Raw genomic sequence first — 27020 nt, forward strand, 5'->3', positions numbered from 1 at the left:
AAGACTCGGTGAATAAATTACCAGGTGGAGTTATTTATAGATTTACAGGTAAAAAAACTAAAAACGCGGGGAGAGACCGGAGGTTAATTTATGATTTTGGATCAGTTGAATTGAATAAGTAATTTGCTGGATTTGATACGACTGAGATTAGTCGGTGGCGATTCGATCCGTATTTGTAACTCAGGATCGCTTTCGATTGGCCTATTAGGATTTTGAGGTCTTGTGACCGACAACAAAAGGAGGTGAGAAACCGTGTTTTATTTGTGACTGGGACGTGGATTGTGTTTCTGGGTCCCGTATGTGAATTTTTTAATTGGAAATTTGTGTAAAACAGCTACGGTGGCCTTAGGCTATGTCCTCTAAGTTATTAGATTGAGCTGCTAGATTAGCACAAAAATGATGCAGTTTAAAAAAAAATAAAAAAAAAAAAGTTATTAGATTGAGCTGTTAGATTAGCACAAAAATGATGCAGTTCAAAAAAAAAATAAAAAAAAATAAGTTATTAGATTGAGCTGCTAGATTAGCACAAAAATGATGCAGTTCAAAAAAAATAAAAAAAAATAAGTTATTAGATTGAGTTGTTAGATTAGCACAAAAATGATGCAGTTTAAAAAAATAAAAAAAAAAGTTATTAGATTGAGCTGCTAGATTAGCACAAAATGATGCAGTTTAAAAAAAATAAAAAAAAAAAATTATTAGATTGAGCTGTTAGATTAGCACAAAAATGATGCAGTTCAAAAAAAAATAAAAAAAATAAGTTATTAGATTGAGCTGCTAGATTAGCACAAAATGATGCAGTTCAAAAAAAATAAAAAAAAATAAGTTATTAGATTGAGTTGTTAGATTAGCACAAAAATGATGCAGTTTAAAAAAATAAAAAATAAAAAAGTTATTAGATTGAGCTGCTAGATTAGCACAAAATGATGCAGTTCAAAAAAAAAAAAATAAGTTATTAGATTGAGCTGCTAGATTAGCACAAAAATGATGCAGTTCAAAAAAAATAAAAAAAAAATAAGTTATTAGATTAGCTGCTGGATTAGCACAAAAATGATGCAGTTTAAAAAAAAAATAAAAAAAAATAAGTTATTAGATTGAGCTGATAGATTAGCACAAAAATGATGCAGTTCAAAAAAAAAATAAAAAAAATAAGTTATTAGATTGAACTGCTAGATTAGCACAAAAATGATGCAGTTCAAAAAAAAAAAAAAACGTCTATGGACGTTGCACGGTGATAAAAGAAGTAGAAACTAAACAGAGAATCAACTCCAATATCCAAATGCATGGTTCCAATGATCAACCTACAAAAACACAAGGGGAAAGAAATCTTCTAAGAAAAATATTAACATAAATAAAAACTCATGTGATTAAGAACACAAATTTATGGTTCAAGCTTTATATTGTGTTCTTTAGGGGTTTCTTTTCTTTTTTTCTTTTTGAAGTTTTGATATTAGAAAAGGGGGTTTTTCGGTCTAAAAAATTTCCAATTTCCTTTGAGAACTAGACAAATAGAAAGGGTAGTAATGAGCTGAACTTCTGTTAGCTTCTTTTTTTAAATTACTTACGCGCTACAGATTACGTCCGCATGCAACCCATACTCGTTTGCATAGGCGTAAGCCAAGGGTGACAATGGTAATTGTGGACACACGAACTACGCGGGGTCCGAATGCCCGCAATCAATTGTTAAAGTCTAAAGAGATTATGATGATGATACCCGGATGTGGGTTCATTGGCTCAAAACCCACGGGTTTATCATGGCCTCCTCCAACTTCCCCATGCGTAGCGATTATGCATGGGGTACAAATATAAAAGGAAAACAACATATATAAGCAAATGCATGCGGAACTAAATGAATGCAAAGTGCTGAAATGTAAATAAGATCAAGGTTTACGTGGTTCAGCACTAAGGCCTACGTCCACGGGGTTTGTTGTTCTGCTATATTATTCACGGTTACACGAATAGTTTGAATGACTTGGGGTTTACATATTTCTCTCCACTATGGGATTCCTTACCTTTGCTATTCTCTCTCTCTCTCTCTCTCTCTCTCTCCTCTGATCTTTTTCCGATCCCTCTCCCCCTTTGTGGAGATTGGGTATTTATAAGGTAGGAATGTGGGACCCATCTCTGAAGACCGTTGGAACCTTATCTTCTAGTGTCTTGTGTCCATCACGCAGAGGTCTGCGTTTCCCCCTAGATCCCGCGGAGGCATCTTCGCTCGTTCCACAGGTCGGTCGACACGTGCACTGCTCAGAGTGTTTAATGCGGGTGGTTGAGGGGTCTGCTCGTGTCAGACAAGTGTCTTCTGCCCCTGTCAGTCCGTGTCAGCTGACTTTCTCCCCACCGTTGATCTTAGCTCCTCTTCTGGGGATGAGATAAAGCAACTCCTAGGGGTTTATTTGGTGCTTCGCGACGCATCGTGTTTTGATGTCTTGGCTTGCATGCTTTCCACGTACCTTTCTGTATCCACGTGTCCGATAGTGAGATATATGTGTACACAATTTGCCCCTTTTCTTCAGGCTTAACTGACTAAGGGGTGCCTTGAAGAAAAACTATCGTCGCATATCCTTCTCACTCCTAATAACTTCTCTTAGATACTTGGGCACGTCTTTTATTCGTGCATTAACTGCTTATGTAACGGGCACGTTTTCCTATTTCTCCCTTAATTTCCTCTTTTCTTTCGGGTATTTTAAGGATGGAGAGGAAATTTAATTTCATTCTTCCTAAACACTCTCTCAGTTCATTTTTCCTTTAAGTTTCCTACCTGCCTTCATTAAACCTGTGACCTTAAATTCTTTGTCAGTCTTCATTGCACCTGTGATCTTATCTTCTGACAGTCTTTATTGCACCTGGGATCTTCCCCTGTTCGTTTCTTCTACTTGATGTTTTTTGCCGGTGAGTTTTTCTTTTCTTGATTTCACTGTTTTATGCCGTGTTGAATTGTGAATTTTCTGCTATTTGTTGTTCCTTGTTTGTGATGAAGAACTCTTTCTGATGCTTGCATACTAGTTTGCCCCTGTTCTTCATCTTAAATTAAGGCAGCCATTACTTCGAGGGTGGAGTATTGAGATTGTATCCTAATTTTAGGGTTTCTTTGTTGTCGTGGTTGTATTGCTATGAATGTGTTTTTTGATTTTTGGTTATTGTGTGTAACCTGTTCTTGATTTTATTCTTTCCGCAGCCATGTCTGACCGTCCACGGCCTACCTATGAGACTCCTGATTCTAGGTTGTCGAGATCTCCTCAGCGTCGAGAGTCTCAGGATGATGTTCGTCGGAGTCGAGTGTCTTCCGGAGCGAGAGCCTCTTCTTCTCGGGAAGAGATTCCTCCAATAATTCCGTCTGGCTCACGGAGAATATTTAATCAGTCAATGGTGCGTCCTCGTGAAGAGACTCGGAGTACGCAGGCTCCTCCCCGCGCTGTTGCTTTTGACGTTCCTCCTTTACGTTCGTTAGTGCCCGAGCATCATCCACGGTCTTCTCCAACTTTGAAAGGGAAGAATACAAAGGGCGTAGCTCCTGCGGCTGGATCTTCAAAGAATCCCCCCGTGAAGAGAAAAGCGTCTGAAGCGTTTGTTAGTTCATCCGGTCCCGCCGAGGAGGAAGAGGCTGCTCCCTTGATACGCAGTGTTTCTGTGAGCAGGAGAAAAGTAACCTTCAAGCATATCGATCTTGAAATATTCAAGGAGAAACATGAGCTCCAAGCCTTCGGGGTTCGTTTTTATGCCCCCGAGGATGATATTACGTATGAGCTGATCTCTAAGTACGAATTCGATGAATTTCACTTGTTAACGACGGTTGGGGACTTCGAGGCTGGTCTGATGCTGCCGTTGTACAAATCGGGTGATTCCTTCTATTACGACGTGCTTGCTAGTCGTGAGGGTTCTTCCACAAATACTCATAGCCGTTCCGTATCCCAATTATCGGGGAATTATCTCCGCGCTCTGAAGGAATGCTATCTGCGGAGTAAGGGGGAAACGTCGATGACTTGCTACGTCCCCAATCCCTTGGAGAAGGAATGGTACACTCCTGAGAATTTTAATAACTCCTTCGGTGATTACGTCAATAGCAGGAATCGCAAGCCGTGGAGTGTCAGCCTTCGGAATCTTCCTGCTCCTCGAGGCGAGATTCGTCTGTTAAATGAGGTCAGCGATGCCAAGCTGAAGTATGTTCCTGGCACGGAGGCGTCCAATCGTCGGAAACTCTTCCCCGCGCGAGAAAGGATCAAGCGTGATCATGACTACGAGTGGCACGCCACTGTCATTGAGATAGTAGGTCCGTGGGCTTATGGTTGGATTCCCGGTTCCCGCGGATGGCGGCCAACCGAGAATAGTAAGCCGCGCGAATCTCCTCCCGCTCGCTATGGAGATTTCTGCCCCTGGCGTCTGAACTTTGCGGGCATGAATTTTCCTTATGCCCTGGATGTCGTAGAGGGAGACGAGGAGGATGGTTTACGCAGAAGCTGTAGCACTTTTGGCCAGAGAAAATCAAGATTTAAAGGAGCGGATTGCTCTAAGCACAAAGACCAACCAACAACTTGATGAAGCAAGCTCCAAAGCACCAGAGCCAAACCAAGACTGCAGAGTCGTCCTAGCGACTAATGAAGACGCAACAAGGAGACATAGCGTATCCGACCCGGACTATGACGATGGAGAATCAAACAGAAATGATCTGAAGAACTTAGAACACCAACGCGCAATGGAGGAACTGCGAGATGAGATGATGGCAGAGATCAGGCAATTGAAAAATAAACAAGGAGGGGGAAGGTTAGAAGAGGTTATGAGAGAAGCTAACTCCACGCCCCTGACGCATCGCTTGGCCAACACCCCTATTCCCCTGAAATGCCCTGTCCCGACGTTCGAATGCTATGATGGGTCCAGCGACCATGCTGCACATGTTCGGTACTACAACCGCGTCCTAGCAAGATGGGGACAGAACGACGCCGTACTCTGTAGATACTTCCCGTCAAGTTTGAAGGGATCGGCGTTATCATGGTTTGATAATCTGCCACCAAACTCCATACACTCATACGACCAACTGGCAGATAAATTCTTAAGAACATACATGTACAACAAGACTGTAAACACTGGGATGGATAAGCTTTTCTCACTAGCAATCGGCTACAAGGAAACCACGAGAGAATACACAAACAGATGGCATAGGATCTGCCAAGCCATAGGAAGCGTGGACCCAGTGGTGAGCATCAATTGCTATAAGTGGGGCTTGGACCGAATGAGTCCCCTATTTGTTGAAATTCACGGGAGCGTGCCCAAGACAGAAGGCGATCTCCGAATAATTATCGAGAAGCACGCTCGACTTGAAGAAATTCAACGGGAAAACCCGAGGGCATATCCGCAGAGGTCTCACCGCACCAATTCAGCAGAACAAACCAATGGGGCCAAAAGGGGTTCTCAGATGAGAGACCTCACGAAGATAGAAAGGAACGGAGGGATGAACGAAGAACAGGCGACCGAAAATTCGAAGACCAAGTTTACACGAAACTCAACGCTAGCTATGCTCGTATCCTGCGGGATCAAAGGGAGGGAAAACTTAGAATGGCCATGGTCTAAGGGAAAGCAGCCCCCAGATCCGAGAAGTCTAAAGATTACTGTGAGTATCACTGTTTCAACGGACACCAGACCGAAAAATGCAAGAACCTTAAAATAATGATCCAAAAATTAATTGATGCGGGAGAGCTCAAACATTACATACGGAAGGAGGTTACCGAGGACAGATCCAAACGAACCAAACCAGTCCAACTTCCGGAAGAAAACCGAACAATCAACACCATCTCGTGTTCCGAAGCCACAGGACCCTCGCTCACAGCACAGATTGGAAAAAGGTTACGGAAGCAATTCGAAGATCGCTGCGAGTTATATAAGGTCGATGGGATAACAGTGGACGAACATGAAAATGGATGGAATTACCTGTCATCTTCGATGCCGAGGATATCGAAGAAGATATGGAAGACCATAACGATCCCTTGGTCCTGACATTACCAATAGCGGGTGTAACCTCAAAAAATCCTCATAGACGGGGGAAGCTCTGTGAATGTCCTATTCTATGACGCATTCAAACGGATGAAGCTCCATGATGAACAGTTGATGACCTCTTATCACACCATCTACGGATTCAATGGAGCGGCCACGAAGCCCTTGGGAGACATTGTGTTACAGGTTAACGCAGGGCCCATGAAACTGGATACCCGATTCAGTGTGGTGGATACCCCTTCCCCCTACAACGCCATTATTGGACGACATGGGTACACAAGCTCAAAGGAGTTGCGGCAACATACCACCAGTACCTAGATTTCCAACACCTGAGGGAATATGGAGATCAAGGGAGATCGAATCGCTACACGAGAATGCCAGGCCACTCAGGATCATATCAACAACGAGCAAGAAGAACAGCGAAAAATCCGAAGAGTAAGAAATCAAGAAACCACGAAAGAAAGCCGTAGACTATTCCTTAAGGAAACCACAGGAAAAGGCTTGACGAAAGAGGTAATGTCCGAGGCTCGGAAACAAGTACCTCAACAACAAAGAGCAGAAACACGCCAAATAGCAATTAAAGAGCGCCCCAGTCCTCGGAAACCCAAGCCTATGTTCACACCAGTGGAACCCACTAAGGAAATCAACATAGGAACGGAAGAAGACCCGAAGATGGTCAAAATCGGGACCATCATGGGCGAAGGGAGAGAACATTCCTTAACCAAATTACTTAAGGAATATGCGGATGTGTTCGCCTGGAAGTTAGGAGATATGCCGGGATCGACCCAAAAGTAATCCAACATGAACTACGCATCAAACAGGGCACACCCCCGTTCAGGCAGAAAATACGAAAAGTGGCTCCAGAATATCATGAGGCGGTAGAAACAGAACTTCGGAAGCTACTAGACGCAGGATTTATCAAGGAAGTCAAGTATCCTACCTGGATATCCAACATGGTCATTGTTCCTAAGAAAAATGGAGGGGTTAGAATATGCATCGACTTTACTAATCTCAACAAGGCGTGTCCAAAGGACAGCTATCCCCTGCCGAGCATAGATCAACTGGTTGAAGCAGTTGAAGGGTACGAGGAGCTGTCGTTTATGGACGGATACTCTGGTTACAACCAAGTAGCCCTGGCAGAAGAAGATCAGCACACACAGCATTCTATACACCACATGGCCTTTATTGCTATACCAGAATGCCTTTCGGGCTCCGAAACGCAGGGGCAACATACCAAAGGATGGTCGATGCTATCTTCAAACCATGGATTGGAGGAACCCTAGAAGTCTACGTGGACGACATGCTCGTCAAAAGCAAGCTGCGTAAAAATCACCACCAGGACCTGAGGAATATTTCAATGCAATGAGACAACATCACATGAAAGTAAATCCGGAGAAATGTACTTTCGGTGTCACCTCAGGGAAGTTCCTCGGTTATCTGGTGACGAAAAGGGGCATCGAGGTAGACCCAGCTAAGATTCAAGCCATAGTAGAGATGCCGTCACCAAAGAATCTAAAGGAAGTGCAGAAGCTCAATGGGTCCATAGCAGCGTTGGGCAGATTTATTGCACGGTCTTCGGACAAGTGCAAACATTTCTTCAATATTCTTAAGAAAGGGAGCAGGTTCGAATGGACCGCCGATGCGAGGAAGCATTCCAAAAGATCAAAGAACATCTAGCTTCGATCCCTATCCTGCAGAAACCTGACCCTGATGAAGTTTTGGCACTGTACATAGCAGCAACGGAGGACGCAGTCAGCGCGGTATTAGTCAAAACCAATACAAAGATAGAACAACCTATCTATTACGTCAGCAAGACACTCAATCCGCGGAAAGAAATTATACTAAGATTGAACAACTCATCCTCGCACTGGTATGGGCTACCCAAAAACTGAGAACCTACTTCCTAACTCACTTCGTCAGGGTACCATGCAAGCACCATTGGAAGCAGTCCTCAAAAGCACGGAAAAGTGGGCCGAATAGCCAAATGGAACACCCATCTGGACCAATTCAACATCATTCATGAAATTCAACATTCTCAGAAGTCCCAAGTTCTGGCAGATTTCTTAGCAGACCTCCCTCTAGACAACGACGAAGAGATCAAGGGAATACCAGAAGCCGAGAAGCAATCAAGGATCCAATGGATATCCTCGAACCTGCGAGTCATAGACAATGGGAAGTCTTCGTCGACGGATCTAAAAATAAGGAAGGGGCAGGAATAGGTATTGTCATCATCACCCCAACTGGAGAAAGAATCATACAGGCACTTAGATTGGAATTCAAAGAGCATACCAATAACATTGTTGAATACGAAGCTGTCATACATGCCCTACGTATAATAATAGAGATGGGGATAACCGATGTAAGGCTGACAAGTGATTCGCAGCTGGTCATACGGCAAATCGAGCTCGAATATAATGTGTACGACGACACCCTTTCAGCTTACATGGCATTGGTCCAAACATTGGCTTCACAAATCCCGAACATTAAGTTCCGGCACTTATGCAGAAGGGACCTCAGGCATGCGGATGCCCTAGCATACATATCATCCATGTTGAGGGATAAAAATGCCGAAGGTATTAAAATAGCAAGGGTATACGAGCCTTCGATTGCATCTCAATTCTCCTTCGCTACCAATCAAGATACGATGGAAGAAGATATTGAAGACCAAGTAGGAGAAGACATCCATAACGACTTTGATGAAGAAGACATCTTGTCAAAAGCAAATCAAGACGAAGATTTCAGCAATGAAGATGACTGGAGGGTGACAATACATGCTTTCCTCGACAAAGGAAGCCTACCTGCGGATCGGAAGCAAGCTAGAAAGACGCTCTCCAAAGTGGGAAGATACGATCTTCGGGACGGGGTCCTATATAGAAAATATTTCCTCGGACCATTACTACGCTGCTTATCCCGAAAAGAAGGGCATCGAATTCTAAAGGATATCCATTATGGTGACGCAGGGAATCATAGCGGTATGAGATCACTAGCTGACAAGGCAAAAACGCAAGGATATTACTGGCCGACCATGATACAAGATGCTGCGAGGATGTCCCGACGATGCGAAGAATGCCAGCGCTTCGCGAAAAAAATCCACGCGCCGGCAACATTGCTAAACTCTGTCGATAGCCCGTGGCCATTTGCAAAATGGGGAGTAGACATCGTCGGGCCTTTCATCGAAGGATCCAGGAAGAGACGATTTTTGATAGTAGCCACGGACTACTTCAGTAAATGGGTGGAGGCTAAGGCCTTGGCCAGGATCAGAGACGCGGATGTGTTCACTTTCATATTCCAGAACATCATTTGCAGATTTGGTATACCTGCTGAAATTGTGTCTGATAACGGCAAGCAATTACAGGGAAAAAATATAGACATGCTCTTCGACACCTTTAAAATAAGAAAGAACAAGTCCACTCCCTTATACCCTCAAAGCAACGGACAAGCGGAAGCTACCAACAAGACCCTCGCCCTTATACTCAAAAAACAATTAGACGAGCATAAGGGAAGATGGTGCGAACAACTGCACAATGTCTTGTGGGCATACAGGACAACACGAAGGTCCGCTACCGGAGAATCCCCGTTTCTTCTTACTTATGGAGCTGAAGCAGTCATACCTACAGAAATCCTCATGCCAACCACGAAGACTGAAGCCTGGGAGAAAAACCTAACAACATGACAAAGCTTTGGATTTTCCTGCTTCCTGCGTCTTCTCCATCACGTGCCTTTTTGTTGACGAAATCTAGCGTAAACTCGCCTTCTTTACTCACAACACGTTCTCTCTGTATAAATTTATTCAAACAGAAACGGGAATATCCGCGTGAAGCGGGTTAGTTGTCGAAATACAATTTTTCAAAAGCGGGTTTATTAAAGGCGATCTTTAGTATATATAAAAAAACTATGAAAACTGTAAATCCGACGGATTAGGACAATAACCCACGCTTGGAACACTAACTCTTATCGAAGGCAAAAGGTGGGTTTTTGAATATAATACTGTTGACGAATGATCTATACAGTCAGAGCTGATAAAATCGGAGCAATCGTATGCCAAATTAGAATGAAATCACAGGACAAGATAAATCTTTTACCGGGACGAAGTCCCTGTTTCTAGCGCCAAATTGTGGACACACGAACTACGCGGGGTCCGAATGCCAGCAATCAATTGTTAAAGTCTAAAGAGATTACGATGATGATACCCAGATGTGGGTTCATTGGCTCAAAACCCACGGGTTTATCATGGCCTCCTCCAACTTCCCCATGCGTAGCGATTATGCATGGGGTACAAATATAAAAGGAAAACAACATATATAAGCAAATGCATGCGGAACTAAATGAATGCAAAGTGCTGAAATGTAAATAAGATCAAGGTTTACGTGGTTCAGCACTAAGGCCTACGTCCACGGGGTTTGTTGTTCTGCTATATTATTCACGGTTACACGAATAGTTTGAATGACTTGGGGTTTACATATTTCTCTCCACTATGGGATTCCTTACCTTTGCTATTCTCTCTCTCTCTCTCTCTCTCTCTCTCCTCTGATCTTTTTCCCATCCCTCTCCCCCTTTGTGGAGATTGGGTATTTATAAGGTAGGAATGTGGGACCCATCTCTGAAGACCGTTGGAACCTTATCTTCTAGTGTCTTGTGTCCATCACGCAGAGGTCTGCGTTTCCCCCTAGATCCCGCGGAGGCATCTTCGCTCGTTCCACAGGTCGGTCGACACGTGCACTGCTCAGAGTGTTTAATGCGGGTGGTTGAGGGGTCTGCTCGTGTCAGACAAGTGTCTTCTGCCCCTGTCAGTCCGTGTCAGCTGACTTTCTCCCCACCGTTGATCTTAGCTCCTCTTCTGGGGATGAGATAAAGCAACTCCTAGGGGTTTATTTGGTGCTTCGCGACGCATCGTGTTTTGATGTCTTGGTTTGCATGCTTTCCACGTACCTTTCTGTATCCACGTGTCCGATAGTGAGATATATGTGTACACAGTAATGCTGCCTGCACTAGTCATGTCACAACCAACAGAATTCCTTAATTAGCATACAATCACATTACTATTTACTCAATTATGTATGCATTGACAACCAAATATTTCAACCCTGCCGGCCAGCCGAACTAAGGCCAACTTCTAAGGTTGTGTTATGTATAAGCATGCATGTGAATCACTCATAGAGTTAGGATTGAAGGTGTTAACAACCAGTTATGTATTAGAGCAAGTTTAGGGGGATTTGGTGGGAGATACAACCAGTTGACAAGTGGGGCAGTTGCCCTCACTTGCCGTAACTGGGTTTGCCCCTGATGTGCATTTAGTGATCATTTAACGCGGCACATATATAAACTATTTGGAGTCTGATTCACATTACTTGGACAATCGCAATACGTAGATTATCCCCATGCAAACCAACAGCCCTGCAGCCAACTGCCATCGCCGCTGGTCCACCTAAAAACCTTAAGACCAAACTAAATACTGCTAACTTCGTTCCACGCGCAATAACTTTTTCCGGCAGTGCAGTGACAAGCCCTGGATTGAAAAGTTGATTAGACCCTAGAGACTATGTAATATTCTTACACAATTTGTAGTGCAAATGGGTTTATGTTTAATTTCTTAGTCACCTATAGTAAACATGAAACAGCCAATCGCTGCTTTCTGCATGATCAATATCGATCCGTCAATGATCCTCGGCATTTCAATATGCCACTTATTTGAGATAAAAGCCCAAGTGATTCCCATGATACCAGCGTAGGTATTAGGATTTTGAGCAAGTTTAAGCAAAACTGGATACAAAAAGGAAGGTCTAGTTGTTGTGGTGATTACAACTACTAATTGCTTGTTTCCTTCTAAATCTGTAACTACATCAGCATCCACAACTTGTGAAGACTGGCTCGCCTTATGAAACTCGAAAATGAACATAAGAACAGATGACCAAACTGTCTGTTGGATTACATAACCTTGAGAAACAAGAGCAACTGCATTATCACCATACATGGCTTTTAAGACAGGTACTCCTACTGCCGCAGAATTTGTTATGGTTAACAATGAAAAATTTGTTATTAACCAACCCCAACTTCCATTACTATTGCACTTAACCCATGCAACTAAAACAATCAGGATTACGAGTTTGGAAAATGCGTCCGCACCGAGAAATGAGTAATTCCAATCAAAAGGATTAACATGAGCAAAAAAATTGAAAGTGAAGAACGGTAGAGTGAAATAACTAGTGAATCTGTTAATGGTGCTGCATTGAAAAAAACTTAAGCCATTTTACAGCAACAAATCCTAGAATTACTGCAACATATAATGGTGTTATGGCAACTATAATGTTGATTATATCATGACCCCATTCTAACACCATATTTCTGTTGTTTTTTCCCCTTTTTAGTTGGAAAGATTATGAGCAAGGGAAACCAGTGGGTTTTGGACTAATTAAGTTTAAGTTGGAGGAAGACAGGTATTTATACACACAACTGAAAGGTTTGGCGGCCGAATCATTACCAGGTTGTATAGAAATTAGTAACCTCGGCATCATGGTAAACGCAATTTTGTGCGAACTATCTTGTTTGGCATGAAAGCTGATTCAAGCTTTGAGAACACACACAAATAAATGACATTACATTCGCATCACATCTTGCTGAAGTGCAATTGTCATGTGTAAACCTCCAAAATAGGAATGATATCAAGTAGCCTTCTTGTTTATAAACACCATGACAAAGACAACCAACAAAGCAATTAATGGCATACCAAATCGACAATCTTTTGTCTGTATCACTAAAACCTACCTAACAAAGGTCGACCTCATCTACATGTGAAGCTAAGGAAACGGTTTCCTGCAATTCTGGAAATGCTGTGGAGTATGAAGCTCATAGTTACCTGGATGCCGAGGCTAGGCTAGAATGAGTTCCCTAATAAGTTGAACATGATTTAATTTAGACTACATAACTAAAGTTGATCTTTCATCAATGATTAATTATCTACCGTATATCGAACTTTAAAAACAATTACAAACAAAGTCTTCCTTAATCGTAATTGATCTACTAACCAACAAAATGAGCTTGCTATTTCCTGGCCTAGAACATAGGTTTTCTTAAACAGCAATTAAACCGCTTAAATTCACAAACTTACAAGTACTCTAAAGTGCTCGTAACGTCTAAACAAGCAAGCATTTCGCTAAACCAAGTACTTCGATTTCTGCTTCAGCTCCTACAAATCTAACTGCACTACCAACTTTGCAGAATCACCTCTACTTCACACGACGCCACAAACTTGTTTCATCACAAGTGAGATAAACAAATCCACTTGCCAAAGCGTCAGATTTAAAATGATCTTCTAGGGGCATTTTCGTTGAACGTATGAAGCCCCGTGTTCTTCATACCTGCCACAACCAAAGCAATAAAAAGTAAGACTAAAAAGATGGAACTCCAAATGCAAATGACAACAATCTACTAGGATTTCGGAATAATTAATATGATCCCATGCAACTCTTTTAAGAGTAGAAATTCTAGAATGATTGATACAAAAACGGGAAAACAATGAATCCTACTTTATCAGGATTTCTCCTTTCCAGGTTCTGTAAGGAAACTCGTTTTCTGGGGTTGTGATATGTCACTTGCAACTTGCAAAGGCAAATAATCACATCTATACCACAACCTTGTGGCCTTGATGTCTAAAAAGATGTTCGCATTAAAAAAAAAAAAAAAAACTCACTCTGCCTTGGAAAACCACATTTGCTGAAAGGAGCCAAGAGATGCCAGAATACTCCCTCCTATCCAAACACTGTATAGGCAGTATTCACAAGTTAGATAATTTTCCAACAAAAAAATGATGAACATCAATGCGAACAATTGCATAAAATTTTATTAAGCAACATTAACAGTTTCTATTTTATTTTCATTTTTGGCTATAAACTGTTGACAACATACAGCAAAATATTTGCAAAAGGAACAAAAATGCCATTCAGGAGGTCTGGTTACATTAAAATTAACAAAACATCACCAGCTATCAAGTATACGACCACATGTAAGCCAGCCAATGAAAATAAACAACAGAAAAAGAAATAACCTGAATCGCCGTTCCGTTGCATTTCCACTTGCCAGTACTTTAACTCTTGCAGCTTGAGGAGACTCCTATACGAACATTATAAAATAGAATCACTTATAATTTTAGACCACGGAAAAACATAACGCAACCATGACAATAAAAATGTAGGTTTTCCTTCAACTCCATACCTCCAGCAAGTCTTTTTCTAGACGCTCTTTCAGCTGTTGCATCGATGATGTCCCCCCTGCAAGCTATTTATAGGAAGGGAATGGAGGACTGTGTCAGTGCTACTTTATTACAAACAGATTTGAATCCTTCAAGAAACTCAATGTGGAGTGTACTACAAAATCACAGCAGATTAGAGACTCAAAACCGGAAACGAATTTTATGAGGAACGTTGACAAGACGAAAGTAAGAAACTAAAAAACAAATAAAACTTACCAGTATACTGCTAAATAATTCCCTACGGATGTCCACGTCACACTTGTTTATGCTTTCAATAACCTGAGAAGAAAAGAAAAACAAGTGACAAGGTAAACATTGTGTTTTGACAAAATGTGTTCCTTATAAGTGTGGAAGTTGCTTGCATGCAAATAGTTTTTACCATTTGAGGAAGACCACGGATTGAAGGAGCTGTATCAGCAAAACTCTCCATGCCAGGAATTGTCTAGGGATAAAAATCCAGAAGAAAAATATTCAGTGAAACGGCTATTCCAGTTTTAATAACCAACAACTCATCATGCAACAAATAAAAAGACAAGACTACCATCATACAATTTTATTCTTTTTTGCTAAGTCAGACTACCATCATACAAAAATCAAAGATTTGGTTAGATAAGAACACGGTGGACGTCAGAACTATATCTTCCCACAGTTTCTCGTGACCAAATGAGAACACCCTGCCATGCACATTTTCTAACAGCACATCCTCTTCTAATTCATTTAAAATACAAATAAATTTTTCGCCTTGAGTATTACGACCTAGATATATTTATTTAGTTGACCTTAATAGTCAAAGTCTCACATTGTATTGTATATCAACTTGTGTCCCTCACTTCAATAACCTCTTTACAAAGTAAACTCTTAACACTATGTTACATTCCTGCTTAAACTTCGGGCAAAAAATCCCAAAGCAACTGAAGTATCGAAATTCACAACAGAGAAGGTAATTCGCAGATTTCCTTAAATCAGACGCCTAGGAGATCACAGACAAAACATGATGCTGGGAACAAAATGAATGCAGGTCTCCCATCTAAATATGTATTCCAACATTTGCAAACCAAATATGTAAAGTCAAGTAGATCTAGCCCAAGCGCACCAATCACGCACCTGAACTATGGATGCATTGAACAGAATATCAGGAATCTTAAACCGATCAGCTCCAACTTCTATTGTTCTGTAAGAAATCGAGAATAGTAAGGCACGAACTGATGGAATATAATGTAAATAATTCAAGAAATTACCTTAACCTATTAAAGGAGAAAAGTTAGGCTCATAAATGATCAACGGAAGTCAGAATTGAAAGATATTAGGGGGGCCTTTTTAACGAACGGGCTTTGTTACTTAAAGAGCAAATCATGAAGTGACGCAGTAGACTGGACTCTGTTTGCTATCACTTACTGACATACAAACTGAATATGAAATGTACCAAGTCAAGGTGCTTACTGTCCATCTGGAAGCTCATAAGATGTTGTAGGAATGTTGGCATATGAACTCTCTGTACAGCAGACATCTCAACATAATCAGAAAAGATTTATGAAAAACTATGGTTCAGGATCACACAGACATTTTAAAAGTATAGGTTGCACAGACATGCATGCTCAAGCTAAAAAGACATAAATCATGCAAGGCAAAAAGATGCATCTATATAAAGCAGTTCTGAGCAACACATGGCTGACTATAGAGATCGCATTAGTTTGACTCTTCAATTACAGAAATTTACAGTAGCAGCACATAGGTGGGAAAACTTGGGATGGCCATAGAAGCTTTACCATCCGCAAGATAATTCAAACAAAAAGTAGAAGGTAAAACTAATAGAAAGAATTATGATTATAAAAACATGGCATATGAGAAGGATGTCTTCGAAGTCCAAAGTTCCAAACTCCTTTATATCGTTCAGCATATGCCGATACGCATTTACTCATAGGACAGCTTCCCCGCCATTTCAAGTAAATGAATTATTAATCTTTAGAAAATGTAAATAATGTAACCTAAAAGTTTAACACACATTACATAAAATGAAACAGACCGTCATATGGAGTATCTGGTGCCCGACATACAGATTCCTTGATATCGCTGGCGATTACCCTCTGCCATCACAGGAACCACTTTAGTAGGAACCAAGAGCGCTACAAGGAGAAATTGGGAGCTCATGTTGTCACATACCTGAGAGAAGAGCTTGTAGCTTTCTGTTGTATTTGGAATATCAAGGTCCACTGTCTGTAATTCTCACATAAAAAACAGAGTCAAACTAGTGTGCAAGTTAAGATGATTGGGGTGTGTTATGCTTCCATAACATCAAAGGGAATATAAATAAAGGAGAAAAACCCAGACGACATCCAGTAAATAGGAGCAGAGACTATATGTGGTTAGCAATATTGTTATACTTTATGACGAAATCATCATCAGTAATAAGAAACCCATTTGTTTTTGTGTTTGAGCACAGAGTTGCTCTTTGGTGGTCTTTCTGGTACGACAACCTAAGTTGGACTTCTACAATGTGAAACCGGCATGAACATAGTTTACTTATCTTGTACCTCTAAATCAAAAGACTTGATTAATAATGGATTGCCAGAAGAAAAAAAACCTTCAACAAGGGTCAGTCAAGATACTTAGCATAAACAGTCCTGTTACCATATAGATTCTCGAGGTGACTATAACCAAAACTAATTACAAGAAAATACTCGAACATTGTATCGCTGTTAAGCAGAAAATATAGTGCATACTTCTGAACATCATATTCTGTAATATAGAAACTCGAGTGCTAGAAACAAGTTGAAGCTTGATAGGAGTGACAACTAAAAACAGGTTTACCCAAAATTCAAATTGTAAAGGGAGGGGAAACCTAAAACAAAAGGATGTAGTGTATTGAGTTCCAAGAATATATCATGAAGGAGAAGGCTGAACCCAGAAAATTACTGTTAAAAATTTTCTAGACTTCTAGACTTGCTCAGCTTTTGCATTATCAAAAATAACAGCTCACGGAGAACAGCCACTCATTAGGAGCTACAAGATTTGGAAACAGTCTACATATAGCCTACGCACCAAAAATAACATGATGTGAAGATACCTGAAATTCTCCGGGGCGGACTTCCTTTCTCTTAAAGGAATATCTAGGTTTTATCTGCCATCAAATAACATAAGGTAAAAAAAATTTAAGGGAGGCTACTTTGCATGTATAATCAATGAACATCAAAAATAAAATAAAAAAAATAGACATGTTAGCAAACTTACCACAAAACCTCTGCTTTCCAAACTTTTGATCATGCACTCAGTAAGGAACTCACCTCCAATGGGTGACGTTGCGACAGCCTATAACCACACAACCATATTTCAGATTTGGAAGTTCAACTTAAGAAGCTATCATATACTACGACATGAATTTTAGACATCTAGAAAACCTCAAAAGAACAAAGATCCTAACCAAAAATGTGCTTGCGAATGAGGGCCCAAACTAAGTCTACCCTTAACGATAATACTGCACCTTTCTCCATATTTTGCTTATGTCAATATCATATGAAATCTAGAATTTCTTCGAAGAATGTTACAGACACAAATTTAATAAGACAAGGAATAGGTGTTTCTGATGGAAAAGGATAACTTTTTAAAAACCTAATACATCATGCAAATAGCTGCCAGATGACAGATAATATTCGTGAATTGGCAAATACACTATAGCTTTTTTCTTGTTAACCAAGTCAACCCTTACGTGTCCTAAGCACTCTTAGGCTTCTGATGTGCAATCTGGTCATCACATAATCCAATCCATGAACATAAAAAAAGCACAGAGATCTAGAGAGAAAAGTAATCATATTTCTGGACACCAGGTTTTTTTCACTCCACAATAATCTTGGAACTATGTAATTAACGATGTTAAAGAAAGTGAAGATGATTGAGCATAAAAGCTGTGGGAAGGTGAGATCTGAGGAAAAGAACATAGATGATGCAAATTTAATAATGCATTCAAGAACTAGCAAGTAGTCCGCAAACTTTTTTCTTCTTGAGTACTACATTATTGTGCAATTGAGGTACCTTTTGAAGAACATAGCCATCATGAACAGGTGCAACTGTAGTCGATCCACCACCACTGATATTGAAAGGAAAAGACCATATGTTAGTGCATGTTCAAAATAACTGAAAAATATTGGATTACTTAGGAACTAAATCAAGTAAATTAGATGGATACGACAACTAAACACGAAAATGCAATTGAATGATTAATTTAACAACTCAGTGCTACAGGTAGCAAAAAAACACTGATCTAATTAATAAGACTAATACAGTCTATTTTGTACAATGTGACCTTCAGAGCTTACAGTGCTTACAGTTTTCAAAATAAAAACCATAAAGATACTGACGGATAAAACAGAAGATGGTATAAAACTTTTTTAGAATCCAGAGAGATCACACAATGATGCAGCTCAATGAGCAATTCTAGACCATAGACACGCAGGATTTACCATCTGCTCACTCGCGTGCAACAACTCCAGTTTCTTGCAACATTAAAAATTACTGATTATTACACATTTCAGTTTACTTCTCTTTCCTTAGAACTGACCCTGTTTTTGAAGTCCACTCTAGCATGAGAACTAAGATTACTCTCCCGTTTGAACTGTCCCTACTGTTGCTATCATAATTATTGGCAATATCTTCATATCAGTTGTCAATATCAGCAGAAGAAAGATGAGGATAAGAGTAGGAAAAAGCTATTGTTGTGTCAATTTTGCTTTACGCAAACGAAAATCCAAACTCTTCAGAATTTTGTAATCTCATTCTTGATAATAGAATCCCACTAGGCTAGAATCTCTCCAAATCTAAATCACTTCCTAATAAACAATCAACTAAGAGATGCTTTACATCTGGCTTATACAAATGATGAGGATAGTGTGTTTAGTACAAGCATGGAAGAACGTAGAAGTTACATTTGAACATATGCAATGCTATTCCAGAGTATGAGCCGAGGTAGTAAGGTGAGCAATTTATAACAAAATCTATTCCAGGGTATGAACCCAGGAGGTAAGATGAGCAATTTACAACAGAATCCTAAATTAAGCATGCAGAGCTAATTGCTCATGCATTTTAAGCATAAGACTTTCTCGCTTATACTTTTTCGTACTACAGTTAATTTTCTTTACAGGTTTATCAAGCAATTAAGCAACAAAGCACAAGTATCATGAGAACAAATCAAATGACGCAAGAAGTGGCAATCCAAATTAGCAACTATAAACAAGTTATTATAGAAGCTCAGCACGAGAAATGTCTTCAATAGAAAATACGAAAGCCACCATTCTGTCCTTACCTATCAACCACCAAAGCAGTCGCACGGCCTGATGCAAAAGCTGTGAGAACCTGGAACACAACAAAAAAATAGTCAACCAAGATTGTTAAATCTAGAGATGAAGAACCTGGCGAGCAACAGATTAAAGCAGTCGTATGGGGGAAAGGACGGATAAAGCATACCGCATTCTTGGCCAAAAATAAAGCAGGAACTTTGTATTTTTCAAACATGAGCTCTGCTGTCCTGCAATAAAACTTTATAAAGTTAGTTTCAAAATTGACAGACGGATATTTGCAGCCAAAAAAGACAGTTCGTAAAACCTCAGCAAATTACAGAAACTAGAAAGTGCCGAATCAACATAACTATTCATGCTTGAAACTACCATGATTTAACATGTCAAAATATGAGGATTTGGTTTCTAACATAAGATTAAGTAGATAAATGCCCAAGCAAACACTTAAATCTAGTTTGCATTCCTCAAACAAAACAGATCCTTCAATTGATAAATCTTTCTATGAATCGTGATAATCCAGTTTCTATATCAGAGACGAGCTTCTCTACAAAGAAGTGGTTTTTCAGATAAAATAGCCCCACTCTCTATCATGTCATCTTGAAATTTAATGTTGCTACTAATTCCAGAAATGGTGCAGGATCTGGAATTATAAAATGAATCAGTTCTCAAATTAGTAAAAGAATCGACCCAGGCGAAGATCCTTGCTAGGATTCTAAGACCACGACTAATAATTTAACCTACTCAAATTGCTGTGACCTTTATTTTACATTTTCCTACATAATCTAGATAGTTCATAATCCCTCTCGAACTTTTAAAATACTTCTTTACCATGCCAAAAACGAGCACTATGTTTGGATACAACTTCAGCAGTTAGCCAGTTATTTTTCGACATCTAGAAGTCGGATAGCAAAATTGCAATTATCAAGAACGACTTGCACGGGTTCAGGAAAAAATATACTCATTGCTTGCTTCTGCGAAAGTAACTTCTCTCCTGAAGTAATTTATTTTGATGTCAAATTGAATTTATTTTATTAATTTTGAATGAAATTTAAATTTAAGTTTCTATTTGGTAACCATCCAAGCCTACTAACTCGTTAACTTATACTTTAGTTGGTATTTATAGAGGATTTAACACTTCCTAAATTTTAGCAATTGAGTTTGCCCTTCTTCAAGTGTTAGTTATCCTATGGAAAGCTTTACGCTATTCCCTTTTCAGTCATTTTACCCAAGATTTTCTCTCCAGTTTCTTCCTCATCAAACACTAAACTTTAGCTCCAGTACTTCTTCTATGGTTATTTTCTCCAGGGGTTCTCTTTTACGTCTACTTTCTCACCAAGGCGTTACTGAACTAGACAAGACTAATATGCCCATAGGTAAAGGCACAACAAATTCACTATCAATAAGACTGATAAAAGAAACCAGAGCCTCAAAGCAACTACTTTTAGATAATATGCAAAGAACTTAGAAAACCTTATAATAAGAATAATAAATTGCAATTTACAAATAAGGCTCAGTAAATGTTAGATCAACCAAGACAGCAGGAGGCCAACAACAACAACAAAAACAAAAAGGATAGTTAGGTACCAGATCACCTTTCTCTCTGTTGAGGAGTATTCGAAGATGATTCAGAAAGCAGCATTGGGTGTTCTTTAGGATCAATCAGTAACCGATCCCTGAAAAGACACGAGTTAGGAAAAGCGTGTCTAAAAAAGTGCTTTAACAAATTAGCAAAGTAGGCATTAACGCCTAGGTAATTCCTCTACATATACATCAATGAGATGGGATGGGATGACTGTAATATGACTACAACTTAACATTGCCATAAAAGTGAACATTCTGGTTATTATGACATTTGTTTCTTTAAAGTAATTAGGTCTTCACACATGACATGACAACCAAAACACATAAAGAGAAAAAAGCCACCCATATCCCTCAAGTTGCAGAACTACTGATTATACATATTTCAAAATGTTCACATAGTGTAATACCTGAAAGCATGCTCCCATATGTTGTCAACCATATCCCAGTCAACCACAAGTCCATCCTTTATAGGTGATACCACCTAAACAAAAGAAATATGTAATAGAAAATTAGAAATCTTAGAAAAGAGAAGTTACGCAGAGCACTTTCTTTATGAATAAGAAACAAGAAAACAAACCTCCATATGATCCCTGCGGTACCCTAAGGCTTGAGATCCCACATATAATTTTCTCTTCACCTTGGTTTTGTCAGATTCAATTGGTTTACCACCATTTTTAGAGTCTGGAACTGGTTCAGATTCCTTCTCAGCTTTAATATCATCACTGTCTTCCAGTTGTTCGATCACACCGACACACTTCAAACAAAAATGAGTCAGTCAAGACAGTGTTTGCACAAGTATTCAAGTGTTTGCACAATAATAGTAAGGCAGAGAGAGAGAGAGGGAGACAAAAGGAGAATAATAAATAACTCTTCAAGATCGTGAGATTAACCATTTAGAGTGCATGTAACACTAATGTACAAAATTAACATCCGACCTTGAGTTCTGCCAAGGTGACATCATCAAAGCTGGACCAGCATGTCAAATAATGTAACTAAGGCAAAGAAGAGGACACTCTACCAAAGTAAAGAGGCGCCATCAGACGGCAAATTAGACGGCAAAATCCTTTAAAATGGTAACTCTGTAACCAATACTAGTACATTGACAGTTCAACACCCTCCCCCATACTGATATGACAAGTTATGTAAAAAGGATACAATCATTTCAAACAGTAATTGACATACTAAGTCATCTCTTCACTGTAAAACACCATTACATTCTCAAGTATCTAAAAAATTCGCAATTTATCAAATCGTTACATTCTTCCACTAGCATTTGCCCTAAATTTGAATACCCACTGATATTAACTGGGAGAAGTAAATACAGGGCTACACTTACAGACGGAAATACTGCTTTGGGAGCGTCTTCTCCAGCATATCCAGCTTTGCAAGTATGAGAACCTAGGTCAACAACAATGACTGATACTTCATCTGCGTAATACAAAAAAAAAAACACAAATAAGGGTTTAAAGTGATGAAATCGGGGGAAATCAAGAAATTAAGAGATAATTAGGTTAGAAAATTGTACTCACCACCTCCATACATGGTTTCGAAGTTACAATGAGAGAGGGGTTCAGAAAAGAGAGAAAGTTGGAAGCATAAAGCTAAGCTAGGGTTTTTGCAGTGTGCGTAGTCTCAGCTCTCGACGAGCGGTAAAGTTTTTTTTAGGGGGTTTTGGAGAGAGAGACTCGAGAAGTCAGAATTTTAAAGAGACCGAGAAATAAACTCTCCCGAAACACTTCGATTATTTTTTTATTTTTATTTTTTTGAATGCTGGGATCCATTCATTTAAACGGAACTTACATATTCCGAGATCCCAAGGGAGTATTCTCTCGTGGGAACGTAAGAGCATTTCCAATAGAGGGTGAAGTCTTTTATTTTGAAGGCTATTATTGGGACGTCATCATCTAAATGAGGGGTTTCACTTGGATATTTAATGACCAAAAATCTGGTTATGGGGTATTTTTGATTCAACAGCAACTGTCCAAATTACCCTTAAATTAAAATTAAAACTTAAAAACATAAACAAAACCTAATTTTTATTCTTCATTCTTCACATTTCAATTGCTCTTCTTCTTCCTCTCATTTTTCTCTTCATCCTCTTCAACGATAAATCCATTTGAATTCATATCATCGAACAAACCCATGGTGTATGTAAGGTAATAATCGAACAAACCCATCTTTGTTTACTCGTTTTTGTGCTTAAAATAGGTTAGATTGAATGAAATTGAAGTAAAATTAGGGTTTCAGTAACGTTTCTGCTAGTGCTAAGTCTAGGTTCGGTGCTTCTTTTCTAGATGTAATTTTAGTTTATGAAGAAATCACGGCCAGGTTTGGATTAATTCCAACCGTAGAATTTTATTTGCATGTAGTTTTACTTTCAGCTTCCTTTTAATTCCAACCGTATAAATTGACTTTACGTCCACAGGTTTGGATTGATTCCAGCCGTTGAAATTGGTTTTACGTCCAGATTTGGATTGATTCCAACCGTAGAAATTGATTTTACGCTCAGGTTTGGATTAAACCGTAGAATTTTATTTGCATGTAGTTTTACGTCCAGGTTCCTTTTAATTCCAACCGTAGAAATTGATTTTACGTCCAGGTTTGGATTGATTCCAACCGTAGAAATTGGTTTTACGTCCAGGTTTGGATTGATTCTAACCGTAAAAATTGATTTTACGCCCAGGTTTGGATTAAACCGTAGAATTTTATTTGCATGTAGTTTTACGTCCAGGTTCCTTTTAATTCCAACTGTAGAAATTTATTTTACGTCCAGGTTTGGATTGATTCCAACCGTAGAAATTGGTTTTACGTCCAGGTTTACATTGATTCCAACCGTAGAAATTAATTAAATTAAAATTAACTAAAGGGTTGTTCGGTCATTACAAAATTATTTGAGATAAGAGTTTTTTGATATTACTTCTGGGTGACCCTTTTTTGTCCTATTAGGTGAAGCCCCTCTAATGGAATGTGACGCCCCAATAATAGCTTTCTTTATTTTTCATGACACATAGGATTTTACACCCCCATTTACCATAAATCCATCTCCAATAGTAGATCCTACAAAATAGGAGGGGTGTGAAAATAAATAAGAAGGTCTTATAAAAAGTCTTATTTAGACCTTGAGAATGACCTCCATGTCATCATTTTAACAATTTTTTTAATTATTATTTCCATATAATTTTTTCTTAACCAATAGGAAAACATAAATCACTTAATAAGACTCTCACCATTGGAGATGGTTCATGAACAAAACATTGTTATTTTTCTCACATATACAAAACCCCATAAATAAGGATCTAAGTAAAAACTCCACATAGGATTTTTAGCACCCACTGTTGGAGATGCTCTAAGAGTTGATAACCGTAAAAGGAGGATATCTGCTATGTGATTAGGAGCCTTTGTCGGCTTTTTCAAACTTAACTTAGGCTTATTCCTATGCACAGTGTTAAAAATAATAATTTTTGTTTGATATACCAGGTGGCACAGTAAATGAGGTGCGCTATTATGGGAAAACCACTGAGTGATAGAATTACTATTGACAGTTATTAGTAATAGCGTTAGCGATATTATGAATATCGATGGCGTCATAGACTCTATGGCGCGGTTTACTTAATATTGATCAACGACTATTTTGTAGCGACTATTTCACCCCTTGCTTGTTCATATATATACGCCTTTTTCAAATTACTCACACCTACATTTTTACCAATTTCTTTATCCTTATTCTCGATTTTAAATTTCATAATCATCAATGGAGAGATCCAAGGAAGAGAGAAGTGTTATTATGAATTGGTTTAGATTACAGTTCCTCTTAATGGTATAAACTCTTGTGCCACGAATGAACACATTTCCTGTGCTTATAAGAACAAGTCTGGCAAGTCTAAATCGAGAAGATGGAAGTCCTTCAACTATTCTCCTCTGGAACCAATCTCTAGAGGTCCTAGACTTAGTCCTCAGAAAAATCCTTCTGATGGACTTTTAAAAGGGTTTATGACAATTTCTCCTGGAATAATTATAATCAATGGAAAGATGGGAATATACGTTACAAACGCACAATTCACCTTATGAGCCTCCCACAGACCATGATGTCAATAGTTATAGGGATTATTATTATGGACCTTCTGTAGGTCATGAACCTCAATATGCAAACCCTAATGACTATTCACACATGTATCATCCACCATTGAGTGAAAATGAACATCTAGACAATATCCAACTCACACATTCGTCACTTGTGAATCAGTTAGAGGCTCGGATCACTGCTTTAGAAATGCAAACACATGAGAAATCTATAGCATCTAGTTCACATAGACGACCTGAAATCTATGCATGTACCTTATGTGGTTGTTTAGACCACCCGGATAAATATTGCTATATTTTGCATGATTATAGGCAATTTAGAGAATCCCATGAAAATCCAAATTATGAAATGCCCACAAATTATGAGGCTGGTAGTCATTGGGACCATAATCAATCCTTTGAGGGTTGCGATCAATCTTTTGTAAACCCTAATGACCATGCACACATGTACCATTCACCACAATTTTAACATGAAGAATTTTGTACTCCCATGAATTTAGACTCCACCACAGAAGCTTTCAGACTCAGTGAGCAAAACTTTGCTAGATCTACATCACGAATTCAGGCATATTTAGATCAGATTTTGCTTCACCTACAAAAGGAGGAAATTCATGAGGAAATGTATGTTGTCCCTAATGAAGTGTCTAGTCCCATTCATGTAAATGATGTTGAATATGAACCTAATTTAGAGGAACATGAATCGACTAATGACACCACCACTGTTAATGAGGACCAATGTGCATGTTACCATGATGATGATTATGAAGATTATGATGATAATGATGTTATGTTAGAAGAACATGAAAATATTTTGGAACCTTTTGGTTCAATAACATATGGCTTCTCGCCCTCGACCTTCATGAATGTTGTTTCTTCTAATACTCATAGCAAATCATATGATTTTGATATTGATATGGTACTTGTACAATTGTTCTTCGAAGATGAGCATGACATAGGAATAGTTGAATCTTCTGTAGACATTAATGTTAATATGCATGAAAACAAAATTGATGTGTCTGATCCCTTTCCTAAGTCACAAAATGTTATTTCTTCCGATGTTGATTTGAGTACTACGGACAATCATGATACCGATTTAGGTCTTGATGTTTTGTTCGATGAATGTGAGCATGATTTACCAATTTCTGATTGAGGGGAAGTATGTGTTGGTACTATTGATCTTATCCATGAAAATAACTTAGAAGTACCAACTTTCTTACCTAAATCGCATATTGAGATTATTCCACCCAACCTAGATTTGGTTTGTAACAAAACTTTTAAACCAACTTTTCTGAAAATTCCCAACCTAGGATTGGAACTGTGTGCCTCCCAAGTCCTTTTGGACTATTTTGCATCAAAATACAACATTTTTAAAGAGCCACAGTTGGAATTAATTTCTCTGACCATCCCGCAAAAAGTCCATTTTGAGTTAGACCTTGTGAATCTTGAACCCCTAAAATTAAAAGATTTTGTGCTTAAAAGTAAACCTGTTGAAAAATATAGGTTTAAGGGTGATTCATTTGGTTTTTCACTCTCACTCGCATTTCAGTCCAACTATAGTTGTTTGAAACTGTCTATGTTTCAACACTTTGTCTTTTGGGTTGATCCTCAACTCTTTAGACTGTATGTATATAGTGAATTATTTGTATATAATCTGGTAGGTAATGTTTAGTGGAATCATATGTTTCTTGTATATATTGTGCTAACCCAATGTGAATTCAGTTGAGTTACTGTTGGGTTTTGCCTTGAATAATGGAGTTCAAAACTTGCTTTCGCCAATATCCGGTAATCTCTTTCCTTTTTCTACACTTAGCATCGTTCTCATGGTATGTGTTATAATCATGTTTATC

At 39.0% G+C, this 27020-nt stretch overlaps 1 protein-coding gene and 1 pseudogene across 1 annotated transcript; both read right to left on the reverse strand.

Moving 5' to 3' along the window:
• Positions 1-11321: 11321 nt before the first annotated feature.
• On the reverse strand, positions 11322-12320 carry LOC113294357 (annotated as a pseudogene).
• A 565-nt stretch (positions 12321-12885) lies between these two features.
• On the reverse strand, positions 12886-22806 carry LOC113296708 (actin-related protein 4-like). The gene is made up of 20 exons (XM_026545025.1): positions 22623-22806; positions 22430-22521; positions 21671-21847; positions 21501-21574; positions 21105-21185; positions 19682-19742; positions 19521-19570; positions 18254-18308; positions 17456-17533; positions 17292-17345; positions 16388-16441; positions 16251-16311; positions 15668-15719; positions 15332-15398; positions 14607-14669; positions 14444-14506; positions 14191-14253; positions 14024-14088; positions 13670-13738; positions 12886-13337 (listed from the first exon to the last, which is right to left on the reverse strand). Exons 1-20 carry the CDS (start codon positions 22633-22635, stop codon positions 13292-13294), a joined length of 1338 nt encoding a protein of 445 aa, XP_026400810.1. The 5' UTR covers positions 22636-22806; the 3' UTR covers positions 12886-13291.
• Between the last annotated feature and the right edge of the window lie 4214 nt (positions 22807-27020).

The sequence above is a fragment of the Papaver somniferum genome, chromosome 7 (genome assembly GCF_003573695.1).
Source record: "Papaver somniferum cultivar HN1 chromosome 7, ASM357369v1, whole genome shotgun sequence".
Classification (NCBI taxonomy): Eukaryota; Viridiplantae; Streptophyta; class Magnoliopsida; order Ranunculales; family Papaveraceae; genus Papaver; species Papaver somniferum.